At 37.0% G+C, this 13,841-nt stretch overlaps 1 protein-coding gene across 1 annotated transcript in view; it reads left to right on the top strand.

The window, feature by feature from the left end:
* Window positions 1-13,841, top strand: part of FRY (furry homolog (Drosophila)) — a gene marked incomplete at its 3' end in the record, with an annotated part of 67,044 nt that overhangs the window by 15,991 nt on the left and 37,212 nt on the right. Inside the window, exons 11-16 of the mRNA XM_009574489.1 lie at window positions 890-1,058; window positions 1,816-1,906; window positions 4,629-4,711; window positions 7,900-8,050; window positions 8,622-8,725; window positions 12,164-12,349. Of these exons, the coding sequence (XP_009572784.1) occupies window positions 890-1,058; window positions 1,816-1,906; window positions 4,629-4,711; window positions 7,900-8,050; window positions 8,622-8,725; window positions 12,164-12,349 (784 nt within the window). The remainder of the gene's footprint in view (window positions 1-889; window positions 1,059-1,815; window positions 1,907-4,628; window positions 4,712-7,899; window positions 8,051-8,621; window positions 8,726-12,163; window positions 12,350-13,841) is intronic.

The following is a 13,841-nucleotide window of genomic DNA, read 5'->3' as shown; positions in this document are numbered from 1 at the left end:
TAAGGGACATCTTTAAAAACAAGGCAGCAAGCACAGAGAGATGTTTCCCCATATGGTCTCCCAGCTCCAGCAGTTTATGAATGAAATGGTTTTGAGCCAGAGAGAATCTCTGCTTTTAATAGCCATCAGGGTTTTTTCCCTCAAGAATTCAGTTTAATTTGTTCTCAGTATCTCAACAGTCCTCATTGCTGCAGTGCATACAATAAGGTTTGAGGTCTTGTTAAAAGATTTATAGAAATTCCCAGAATTTCTATAAAGGATACTCTCAGATTTTTCAAATCAGGATGCATGAAGTCTGTGTACATAATTGCTCTGCCTTTTTCCCATGTGCTATTACTTTGATTACAGATATAAATAGCTACTCAAGAGCCTGGCTTATTTTTTGTGGCTACAGCTACCTCTTTCACATCAACCGTATCTGGAAATACAGGCATGAAGTTTTGGGAGGATCTAGTTTTCTAGATGAGAAGTTTTCTCCATTCGAGAGAGAAAGATTCATCTTCAATGGAAATCACATACTCAAACTATAAATCCCTGAGTGTGATTCAGAGTTAATGCTGATATCCTTAAATGATAGGTACAAAATTAGGTGGGTTTTGTATAGGTGTATGTTATATAGTTATATACCTAAGCAGCTCATTTGTGGATGGTAAGCAAAAACTTTGGGGTAATTAGATCACAGATTTGCTCTGCTGGGGAAATGATCTTGATATCAAAATGACCAGTTTTATTTCTGTATGAATAAGACAGATGCAGTTGTGTGGTTGTGGTGTCTGTCCAGGAGTAACATTTGCATTCTGGATCTTTTCAGTACTGCACTGTAACATGTATTGATTTCTTTGGAAATTCACTTTGGACAGAGTTTAATAACTGTTATTTTCTTCTCTAGATAAAGAAGGTTGCAATATATCTATGTCGCAATAACACTATTCAGACAATGGAAGAGCTTCTTTTTGAGCTGCAACAAACCGACCCAGTGAACCCAATAGTCCAGCATTGTGATAATCCTCCATTTTACCGTTTTGCTGCCAGTAACAAAGCCTCAGCTGCAGCTTCTGGTATGACCAAAGTATACTTTTCAGTTATGCTCTCCTGCTCTTTTGAGTCTTCATCTCTTTGAAAAAACAATGTCTTACTTTTGTACCTCTTCAGATCTGTGTTTATATAAAGTGCAAGTTTCAGGGCCTTGTTGCACATCTAAATTACAGTTCTTTTTGATTCCTAAAGTTGTATAAACTGTGTAAACATATGCTTAATTCTCTCAACTATTTCAATAGAATATTACCAATGCTTGGTGCTGTTCAGAATTCATATGAGGTGGTTCTTCTACCGCTAGTTTCTCAGAACAAGAAGTCATCACCAATGCTGTGATCACAGCAGATAGATCAAAGCAGCAGACTTTCCTGAAAACTGAGAGCTTTAACTGTGTGGCAATTCTGTTTTCAAAGGCCTAGTGCTATTTCCAAGCTGCAGTAGTCAAAGATACTTAAGAGACACCAACCCCAAATTTAACCTTGTCAATGTTTTGCCAAATTCTTGAAAAACAATAGGTTATGTCACCTGAGCATAAGCTTAGTTTAAGGAGTGGAAGAGCATCATTAATCTACCCCTCAAAGCATGTAAACTTTACACCATTCAGCCATGCAAGCAGGTCCTGGTTTGTAGAGGTAACAGTGTTCATTTGTATGCGCAAGTACTTGCAGGATGATCACTTTGACTGTGGCTGGGAAAAAAATTTAAGTTACAGGCTTTTATTGCTTTGCAAATACTGTCTGCTGCATGTAACAGGTGTTCTTATTGACATCTCATATACAGGAACGACCTCTAGCAGTAACACTGTTGTAGCTGGCCAAGATAGTTTTCCTGATGTAGAGGAGAACAGAATGGTGAAAGAGACTGATGAAAGGTTTGTGGTTTCGTTTTTTTTTTTCTTCAAAATGTATGTGTTTTCCTAGGCTAAGGGTGAGGCATTGTTTTGTGAGGAACTCTGATACTCAGGCTGATCCTAAGTGATGTTATCCCAGTAAGACCATTTTAAAATGAGCGTGTGTAAAAAAAGTTTTAAAAAAAAAGCTATTCACATGATTCTAGTTCCTGACTGTTGTTTAATAATACATTGCAGAGGAACATCTGTTAAACCTACATTGAATGAATTGTGCTAAGTAGATCATGGTTTTGTAGGAATTATCCACAAAGGAGAAAGAAAATCAAGAGTGTGTACCAAATAATGACTACTAAAATCTTTATGAAAAATCAGGTTTGATCACACCTCTTGATTTCCTGGACAGCGAGTAAAATTTAGTATGCAGATTTGTATCCATGATTGCAAGGACACCTCCTTTGTCTGGATAAAATGTCTTACAGAGGAAAGCTATGTAAAATATTTTGCTTAGAAATCATATATTCAATTTAGTCTTTTGCTGCTTATGGTACATACTGACAAATGATGAATGAAAAAATGCAAAGCTTAAGGGCCATCAGACCCTCGAGCATAGACAGATATATATTTCTTCTCTCACTGAAACCCTCGTATTTTTGTAAGAGAACTTTGAATGATTTCTAATAGCATTAATTAGTAAGTGTATTAGTATTACATTAGTCTGTTGTTCCTGATAGTCACCAGTATCACTTCAGTAGTCCAACCCACCTTCCACAGGTTCAGGGCTTAGAGGTACAGAGACAATTATGTAAACAAACTTTTCTGTACTTCAGAACCTTTTGAATTGCTTGCCTTCTGCATGTTATGAACACCAGTAGCATTTTGTCAGGTTAGTTATGTCTGCCTGCTAATTTAAATGTAAGTAAAAAATGGCACTTATCTTAGTACTAAGTAAGGTTTCAAACTGATAGCAAAGAGGATTTGACTCAAAATGATGGTTTTCAGCATATGCACTAGAAATGTACTTCAAAGGAAGATAAAACCATTTTTCCTCTGGATTTTTTTTTTATTATTCTTTACATAAATGTTTTTGGCTATATAGTTTTAAGTTAGATTTTTGTTTAGCTGATTTGCAGATGAGTTGAGCAAACGTCATCTCCTACTATACTTTAAATCTAACTGTGTTTTCAGGGTTTCTTCTCTTACATAAATTTTAATGTACTCCAGAAAAGTTTTGGCATTCAAATCTGCCAGAGACTGTATGATAAAAATGAAAGGAAGTTTACAAAGTTCTGATATTTACTGAAAGACTCCTCAGAAAAAAATGGAAAATAATTTGCCTGGATTCATGGCTGGCATTTACGTTATCAAAGATACTAGAAGCTGTAAGTGCATCTGCACTTCAAAACCAATGTTTCAATCTTAGAATGTCTGTTAATACTGACTTCATGTGTCAAGACATATTAAATAATGTTTACAGAAGGTAATAGATTGTAAGCAAACTATTGTCATAAATGTGGGCTTTGTTTTTAATAATACAAAGCTAATCAGAAGATATCTATGTTTTTATGTTGATGCAATATGATGTAAAATGCCCTGCTCTCAAGTAATTTCTATGACCTGTATTCTCCATTTGTTTCATACAGTATAGAATTCATCTCTGCATATTTCTTCATAATTTTTTCCTTAACTTTATTCTTCTTTTATTGTTTTTTATGCCTGATAAATGTGCCAGTAATTGTCAGTTTGTAGACGTTTATTAAGGGAATTTCTTAAAATATAGGAGAATCAGATACTGGAAAGACAGAAAACGGCAGAATTAAGATGGCTTATGATGCCTTTTTGTCAGCTCCACAATGAATTTATTGTGCCCTTATGAGACAGACGTGCCTTGGAAACAGCATAATATGTCCATGTATAATTAAATACCGTGCAATAATATGTATGCACATTAGTAAGAAATTGAACTGAATGTTGCACAGAGAACCTTCAATCTTGTTTTGTTTGATATAGTTGTTTTAACATGGTTATTTGTAATTAATTTCCTAGCTTTGCAGAAACGATAATGTTTTTACATCATCGCTAGTGTGTGAGCCTCCAGTATGGCTCCTCTCACTCCACTTCAGACCTGATTACACTGACAGCACAAGGAAGTGGAGGAAGCCAAAGGAGATCACCAGTAAAAGTTAGGCTTATCATGGATCTGTGGCAGGTTTGAGGACAGCTGTGAACTGTTTGTTCTGGCTCTCATATCCCTTAACTCCTCTGCTAGGTCTGCTCTGGCAGTTGCTGGATTTTCCTATTGAAAGGTGATCTGCTGCAGCTTTTGCTGCTTAATACCTGTGCGGGCTTGACTTTGGACTATTCAGTCAGTTACTGCTTTAGCAAGTTGCCAGAATTTTACCCATGAACATGGGCTGTGACAAAATACTAGCTGTGAACAGTTTGTATCTCAGTTCAGTCTTAGCGCAGTTTCTTGCTTCAAGAAAATCACACGTTTGCAGCATGAGAATTTTCCCTCTGCTAAATTTTAAAAGCTTGTGACGCAGGAGCACACTGTTAGAACTTTTCAGAAACTGGCTGCAAAAATCTTCTTTTGCGGAAAGAAACAGCATTACATTCACTTTGCTGTCTACTCCTGTATAAAAGTGCATGCTTAAGGAGATGGGGTTTTTTGTAGAGTAAGCATATAGTCCAGATGTTTAATGTCAGTCTGTGTTTTTAATTAAGAGTTTTCTTGTATTTGAAGGTTCAGTAATGTAATCAGAGCACATACCCGACTAGAATCAAGGTACAGTAATAGCTCCGGAGGATCTTATGATGATGACAAAAGTAAGTTCTGTTACTCAATTTGATGAAATTTCTGGTGTTTTGGTGGGAAAGGAAAATGTTCTTATGTCTGGTGGAGGCTCTCTGTTTAAGTTCTGTATGAACAGTAATGTAGCACCACCATAAAGGGAGTGTCCTTATTTTACCTTCATACCTCATTTAATTAATTTCCTTTGTTTAACCTGGGCTCAGTCAAACCTATTTAAAGGCCAGAGAACTTTACAGAAGGCAGTAGCAGAGAATCCTTCGGACAGTATGTCGTGGTTTAACTTTGAATCTTTCGTACGTAACAAGGCAAAAGACTTACAAGAGCGTTACAGCGAGTACTTTTAACGGTGCCCTTCACCAGTATTTCCCTCCAAATCAAGTGCTGTTACATGAGCATGAAGAAGAGATTCAGGAGTTTCCAAAAATGAGGTCTTATCTCCTTTTTAGCTTTTCTCTGCTGTCTGCAACCGGTTTCTGGCTGCACTGTGCAAACCTGTGTTAGAGGGGAGAGTGAGATAGGGGTCCTGAGCACACTTGTTCTTTATGTATTTCTGCTAAACAGACTATAAATGGACACTTGATGCTCAGCAGAGATTCCAAAGAAAACCAAAATATTTCTGTCAACTGTTGAATGACAATGTAAATTTTAGGAGTTGGATGGTTTGACTTTATTTCTGGAGTGAATTGTAAGGAAGCCAATCTACAGATTTGTTAGGCCCTAACCAAATGTAAAAAAGGCAAGACCTTTTTACTGACTTTCATCTCTGGCTTAATAAAGCCAGATCAAATAATATAGAGGCCATAATGTCTTGTCTTGGTGCTATGGACACCATTTTGCGACAGTATTTTGACATAAAAAGTAAAGGTTTTATATATTCTTTAATCCAAATAATTTTTTGGCAATACTGTTCTGCAAAATATGGAAACATTGTCAAATACAATATGATAGGATAATTTAATGTATATCAACAACTATTTTTCATAATTATGAAGCATAATATTTACAAAATATTGTGTATGTACATACTGCAGTATTTAAATACACAAAAAAGTGTGCAACATATTAAACTCAGTGGTTTTTAGTACACTTGTCTTGTTTTTCGTATGGCTTTCTAGTGCTGCAGCTACTAAAAATTCTTCAGCAGATGTTAATTGGAGCACCAGCACTAATCTGACCTGCATGAACAATCTTTCAAAACAAAACAGTGTTTATATTATCAGAACATTCTTCACAAGTAGCTGGTTTTTACAAGAGCTTAGAGTAATAAAAGGTTAAAAAATACTGAAATTTTCTTTGCTCTTTTGGAATGTCTTCTCAAGCCGGTGCCCAAATGTTTTTTCCTACCTGTACCTGCAAGCTTGATAGTACTGTGAATATTTATGCAAGGTTTGCTTTTCACAGGGGTTCTTCCCCAAATGTACGAGTACCTAGATGTAAAATAAAATACAATTCACTTAGCTACTGACATTTGTATAGAACTCTAAAAAGAAAGTAATTCTTGCACCATTTGTCATTCTACAAGATAAATAATGCAACCTCCATTAAGAAAGTGCAACTTATTCCCTCTGGCAGGCAGCCCAGGCTGCGAAGGAGTTGGTGGTATGGCTTCTCTTTTCTCTCCAGTCTACTTGAGCATACATGTATTGCTGAGGATATAAACAGGGAACACAACTCTGCAGCGCAGAAGCTCTTTTGTTCAGGCAAAGATTGTATGTTAAGGTGCAAAGTGCTTCTTTTTTTTCTCAGTCTGCACATAAACCTGTGAAAACATGTGTGAGGAGCTACGTCTTAGTGTGGACTTCTTCATGAAGCAGTTTTATGTGAAACACTTAAATTGGTAGTAATAAATAGTGACTGTGCAGTGCTTTTTATGTGAAAATCATCTGGCAAACATTATCTGGTTAATCCTTAGAAGATGAATATGTGAAAATGCTATACTTTGCTACAGTATTAGGTCAGTTTATTCTTCTTTATCTGTAACTAATAAATCCAGAGCATTAGAGAAATAAGTAGAGGCCTAAATCATAAAGATCTAAAGTGCTCCTTGGAAGACTAACACTGAAAAATGGGAATGATAAAGTTGGCATTTTAGTAATAATTGGAGGAGGAGCTGCTACATTGAAGGGCTCCTGAAGACCTGGAAACCTGAAGACATTTTGTCAAAACCAAGAAGTGATGTGCATTAGAAAAAGCTAGCTCTGATACTTTTGTAGGCATCAAAAAGGTTTTGTTTCCTGTGGCAAAGCCGACAAGCATCAGATACATGCTGTTAAAAAAAGGAAATTGCTGAGAGTTTCAAACCTACCTAAAATGCAAAAGAGTAACAAAAAAACAGAGCAAAAAATAATGCTCTCATTAAAAATTCACAAAGGGCAATGTTTGGATATATGTCAAGAACATGCCTGGAAAGGATACTTTCCATGGCAGTGTATCACAGACTGCCAGACCTGGGAAATAAAAGCTGGCCAATGGGAAAATGAAGAAGAATGAGAGGGAACAAAATACAGGAGAGATGAACAAAACTGTGCAGCTGAGAGAAGACACAAAGTGGTGGAAATAACTTACTTGACCCACATCATTGCAGATAAACGGGTGGAAGAAAAAAACCTATTGCTCATTAACATACAGCAGCTGTCATACTGAAGCAAAGTTAAATACATCTTTGAGAAATTCAAGAGATAATTCACCCCTGTTGAAAGAAAATTACCCTGAAGATGTTTTTTGCATTCCTTTGCCTCCTTCCTAATTCAGGACATTTAACTTCTGCCTTTGTAGCATCGCTCAGCAGGGCACTGGTGAAGAGTTGCAAGAATGTGTCACTGGTACACAGCTCCTTGCAGCAGATGGCTTCCGACAGCAGCTTCGTTGGCTGAACTTTTCTCTCATTTTTTAAGAGAAAGCCTGTTGCTTGGTGCTTTGTGATCTGCATCCAAAGCTACTAAGCGACAGCAGGGATTCAGCTGCAGCTCCTACCATGCAGCGCTGTCTGCCTGGAATCTGTTTAATTTCCAGCAGCGTGAAAGAGGATTAAAAATGCATCACTTGATATTGAACACAGGAATTTGCAAACCTCATGTCATCCTATCACGTTATTCCAAACAGCTGAGCTGATAAGTTAGCATAAACTCTATTTTATTATTTCTCCAAAATGGGTAACCAGACTTGGTTTTTATGCACTCTGTTTTAATGCTTTTCCGCGCAGATGATCCTGTTTCTCCATATACAAGCTGGTTACTGAATATTGTTGAAACCAAACAACCACATCCCCTGCCCATGCCTTACAATGGAGGATGTTGGGCACCACTTGTGGACTACCTCCCAGAAACCATCACACCCCGGGGACCCCTTCATAGGTGAGCAGTTTCTCGTTCTGACATTTCAAACAGTGAGATTCTTCCTCTTACTGGCTGACCAACACCAATCCAACTGTCCCACCACTGAGAACATCTGAAAATCATACCTTCAGTTTCTCCTGATTTCCAGTACTAAAATCAACATGCAACGAAGGCTTGCAATTCTACCAGATTTCTACCAGAAAGCCTATTTACAATGTACGACACTACTTCTGATAAGAATCAGACTGAAAAAACAACTAAAACAGAAAAGGAAAATTTCTCTTTCCTAAGCCTCTGTGACTGTTATTCATAGCACGTTTTAGCCCTTGATCTTTTATTCTAACTAGGCTATGCATATTCTGAAATTCCTCTTTTACATAATGTGTATTTACAGTAATAGTGTTCTTTTCAGTAATGGGTACATACCTGCTTAATACTGTAACTAAGGTGCGTCAGCATTAATCATATTGAGAAGAAGTGCTACAAATTTGAAAATGTAGAGATTGTTTATTTCTTCAGAAATAGCCATCATGTTACTGTTTTCCCATCTGCAAGAGGTTTCAAACTGATACTGTGATTTAATTTCCAGGTGCAATATTGCTGTCATCTTCATGACTGAGATGGTAGTGGATCACAGTGTGAGAGAAGATTGGGCTCTTCACCTCCCTTTATTGCTACATGCTCTCTTTTTAGGTAGGACCAACAGAACAAGAAATAAAGCATAAATGTACTCCTGTCCTTTTAGTTTAGTTTTGCTGAAGCTGTAGAGTTGTGTTTCTTACATGTTTTTAATTATGATTTCCTAAAAAAAAAAAACAACAGCCTGAGGCAATTAGAGTCTGTGAATTAGTATCAAAACTTCGAAGCTTTTTAATATTTTGGCCAATTTCACCCAAATTTGAGAGGTGGGTAGAAATTTGACGATGAATGACTTCCTAAAATATCTCTAAAAAACCTGTAGCACCCCCCTGCGAGAAAGGCAGCCGAAATTCAGCCTTTGTACAGTCTGGTTTGTGACGGGCAGCTGGGCACTCAACACGTGCCTTAGACCTGGACTACACACACCAGTGCTGTCTCTTGCCTTTGCAAAAATATTGTGTAAGAGAGCCAAGATTGTACTGCAGAGATAGCGAAGGTAGATCACTGGAAAGCAAGTTTCATTAACTTCACTGCTAATGGAATGCTTTATCTTCAGTGTCTTCCCTTATATAGCTGAGCATAGAGGCACTGCTTTTTGCCCACTGCTGTCTCTTCTTCACTGTAACACAGTTCAACTGGAGGGTGATAGCTTCCTTATCCTACCACTTAACATTATGAAAAGTGAGTGGCCTAATTTTTTAGCACACAAGAATATTTAGCATTATAAAGCCATTCCCTAACTTGCATGGTTGATAAATACTAGTTTTCACAAATAAACACAGCCAGACACTTGTGAAATAAATTTATTATAACTGGAGATTGCAGCCCACTTCTCATTCAGTCACCGAAGTTACCACTAAGTCTCTTCACTGGCAAACAAAAAAGCAGACAAAAAAGATTAAATTGGGACATTACAACACAGTGGTAGAATATATGTGGTATACTTCAATATATAGTTGAAGAAAATACCTCATTCTCCTTTTCTGCTACTCTGTTACCAACTAGTCTGTTTGAAATTTTTTGGTGAAATGGGTTTTTAGGAAAATGCACACTCATCAAGTACTCAAGTTTTGTATATCAGTACATTGATTTCAACAAACTTGTAATGAAACACAAGAATAACAGCCAGGACTGTGTTGGATGGAGCTTCCGGGATCAGTTTCAAGACAACATTTCACTTATATGCTTCACTTAAATATATTTTGTGGCTGCCCATAACAATTTTTGACTTCTTGTTTATATTGTTGTGAACTTTCTAAGTGTAAGAGGGACCTGAAAGAGAACTGGATAAGTGTGTGAATCAAATCAATAACCGTCAACTGATCAAACAACGTCTTTAGTATGATTTGTAACAAGTGTGAGAAAACTGGTGCTTACAGTTAGAAATTCTCGCAAGAATAAATGAGTAACTTAGGAGTAGTATGCAGCAGGGTGGCCGCTTCAGTTAAGACAGCTTTAGGAGCCATCAGGGAGCCATGCAAATAAACATATGCAGAAACAGAGTTATGATATTAGTAATCCATTATAAAAATATCTTTACTGATTTGTTCATGCAATAATGTTTCAACATTACAGTATTTCATAAGAAATAAATGGAAATTTATGAATACCGTTTGAGACCGTCCCTTGGCTAAGAACTCTCAATTCTCAAATGTGAAATTAAAGCTAAATGTAGCTGGTAACTAAATGTATCTGGTTTGGTGGTGATGAGATCACAGCTTCCAGGCTTCAAGTTCAGTTTCTCTAGAGTTGCTATACCTCCTGTGGAGAATGTTTCTATATTTTGTGGTAGAAGTCTGTTGTGATGGTGTGAGGAAGTTACGCTACACGTTAGCCGAAGGTATGAATGTGATTGAAAATGAAGTATTTCTGTCCTGTTGGAATGTGAGCAGGCAGGTGCATCTGACCGAAAAGGAAACTTGAAACTGGTATGGTGGCTGGCTGGAGAGCCTGTATCCTTCCATTTATCGGAAGGAGTGAGAAAATACTAAAATGAAAGAATTTTGCAATGTATGTATTTAATAGGCTATTGGATGGTTTGTAGTACTGATAGTGAAGCAGAGAGCCAGACTGCTTGTGTGAACCTGCCTATCTCAGTAGCGCATGAAACTGCTGTTTAAAAACTCTTTTGCAATCAGTGTGAAATGAGTTGAGCGGCTAGACTCCTTTCCCATGGAAATGTGTCCATGTCACAGAAGTTTACCCTCTTGGGAACTCTTCCAAGTTAAAAGAATGGCCCAGCACTGGACCATTCTCACTTTGTAGTTGTCCTTCTCACTTTGTAGTTAGCATATCTATGTCAATATTTTCATACAGCCCTAGGATTTCAGTCACAAACTGCTAATACAGAATTTATTTTCAACTAAAATAACTTTTTATATCCTTTGCAGTGTATGTTAGAACAGGGTAGGATGGGTTCATTATGTCCTGGCAGGTGGAAGGAAATGGACAAAGTAGAATAGGAGCGGAAACCTGAAGAAGCTGAAAAGGAGGTGGGCAGGTTGGCCATGGTTCTTTTGGAGGAGGCTATGGGCAGGTGAGTAAGAGCAAGGATCACAGGAGATCCAAAGACCCGCCCATGGGAGCCAAAGACATGTTGTTCAGACTATGGCAGTATTTTTGCAGGCCAGACAAGAACCAGCGTGACTGGAGTATATTAGAAAACACCTGACTAGAAAGACCTACAGCCACTTAGAGTAATGAAGGAGCTGCTTTTTAGAGAGGAATATACCCTGAGAAGAGAGGAGCTGAAGAAGAAAACAATTCAATTTTTCATCACTGAAACTGCCTCTAAACAGAAGAAAGTATTTGTAAATATCCTGGAAGATACTGAAAGAGAATTGAAAAGAGATTACTACCACAGAGTGCAGTTTATTTTACAAACATTTGCCTCCTTTATATTTGTAATTTGTGATTTATTCAAGTTGTGTTAAAATCATACAAACAGTAGTAGTGCTAACCACATCAGAGTCTTTCAGTGCTAGACCTTCAGTTTCAGTTCAGCACCCTGAGCTAGTTGCTAATTTCTCATGCTACTCACTGGTAGCTGAAGTTCTTTTTCAAGGGATTTTGACTGTCAGTTCCTTTCTTAATAAATCAGTGTCTACCTCTTACAATTTGCACTCATTGTAAAACTGATGTCTATGCAAGAAAGCCAGATACTGAGTTAAGCAATGTAATTACAACCACTACCAAGAATTTCTTACCTTTAGAGGTTTTCCAGCCATGTCAAATTAACACTGCAGTGAGACAGAATGCATGAAGTTGTATTGCCACACATTGTTTTGTACCTCCTGTATGGGACCTCAGTCTGGAAACTAAATATACACATACATTTCAAGTAAAAACATTAGTAACTGTGTCCAGAAATACTGCATCTTTTGTTCGTTTGCACTGTTGCCATGAACTGCCTTGGAATTTTTGCTATTTCTGGAATGTGAACTTGTTTATTATTACTTCATATTCAGTGATTGCTGTAACCTTTTCTTTTAGGTCTTGACCATTACCGCCCTGAGGTCTTTGAACACAGTAAAAAGTTACTGCTTCACCTTTTGATTGCATTATCTTGCAATAGCAACTATCAAGCCATTGCATCAGTGCTTCTTCAGACCAGAGAGATGAATGAGACCAAGACTCTGACAGTACAACCAGCATACTTACCTGAACATCTTTATACAGGTAATAAAGCAAAAGAAGAAGAGAACATTGCATTATACTGTGAGGTTTTTGAAAGTAGAATGTCAAGGTTACTTTCCTAAAATACAACAATTTTAATAAATTAAAGTGGTAAAGTGCAAATATGAACACTTTCCATTAATATTAATTCCATGTGAACTACCGTAGAGATGCACCCAAATTATTTTTAGATAACTTTTCATGATAGTGAGAAAGATATCTGATGTAAGGCAAAATATATAATGTAGAATTTTAAACATTAATATAACTAATAACTTCCTAACTTCCCCCTCAGGGAGCCAGGACTGCTTTAAATGAGGGCAATCACTCCTCAACCTTCAAAAGAAATGAATAAATAATTCCAACACAGGAACAGCAGCAAGAATATGCAGCTCAGATTTTCCATTATTAAGTTAAATTTCACATGGTATACACCCTCCTTTATATCACAGATCATATACTTCGTTTCTGTTCTGAAATCTGTTTCTGCATTAGGAGGCTTACTTCAGACCTCTGCTGAGATGGGTGTTCTGTTAACTTTTAGCAATTTACCTGTTTTTAAGGGGTTGGCTGGGAACAGTTTGTAGAAAGCAGCTAGCTAGATTTACTATTGTCATGTAATATTACTAAAAGCAAGCATACTGTTGAGATTTGAAGGAATCACAGAACCCGTGTAGACTTATGGAGGTAGGATTAGTTGTCTGGGAGAGGATGAGGAACTTTACCATACAGTGAGAAGTGAAAAGGAGAGATAATTAAATCAGTGGCGTTTCTGTGGTTCCTTAGAAATATAACCACAAGTAATAAATAGTTTGGCTTTATAAAGAATATTACTTGATAACTGATTATTATTTTTTATGAGATACAAAAAATATTTTAAAGTAATGAGAAGAAGGGATATGTATTTCAGATCCATGAATTAATTTGGCCTTTCTAGGTTTCATTCTGAATAAACTCCGTGCAAAATTACCTCACATGTCAATTTTCCATCTTGAGTTGTGTAGATCTCTTTTTCAATGCATGTCCATGAATTATTAAATACAGAATAAAATTCTTACATTAAAATTATATTACTGCTTTTCTGCCAAAATGAAAAACTGTTTTCATTCCTGTCTCTGAAAAACATAATTGGTACCCTATGTCTGAACCTCTTAAGTCCAAGAAGTTATCAAAACTTTGTATTTGGATTGTTCTTTTATCACTCTTTTTATAAAGAGTGGGAGTGTGGGTGAATAGCTATAGCAAAGCAAAGAATCCTAATGGAAAATACTTCTGCTAAGGTTCATTCCACATAATGTCAGGCAACTAAATCAAGAGTCTCTTGACCTGCAATGGATTTTGTCAGTAGAGAGGCCACTCCTGCTCCCAGTCTTCTCTCAAGGCCAATTTTTCTGTTGTAGGTACAGCCTAAGATGACTAGCAGTCTAACCTTAAGAAAACAGGTCTTTTAGTTTCTAATTCCAGCTCTGAAGTTGTGTGGCAAGCTTTTGATCTA

Source organism: Fulmarus glacialis, unplaced genomic scaffold, assembly GCF_000690835.1.
Source record: "Fulmarus glacialis isolate BGI_N327 unplaced genomic scaffold, ASM69083v1 scaffold36273, whole genome shotgun sequence".
Lineage (NCBI taxonomy): Eukaryota > Metazoa > Chordata > Aves > Procellariiformes > Procellariidae > Fulmarus > Fulmarus glacialis.
This window is presented reverse-complemented; position numbering and strand designations above follow the sequence as displayed.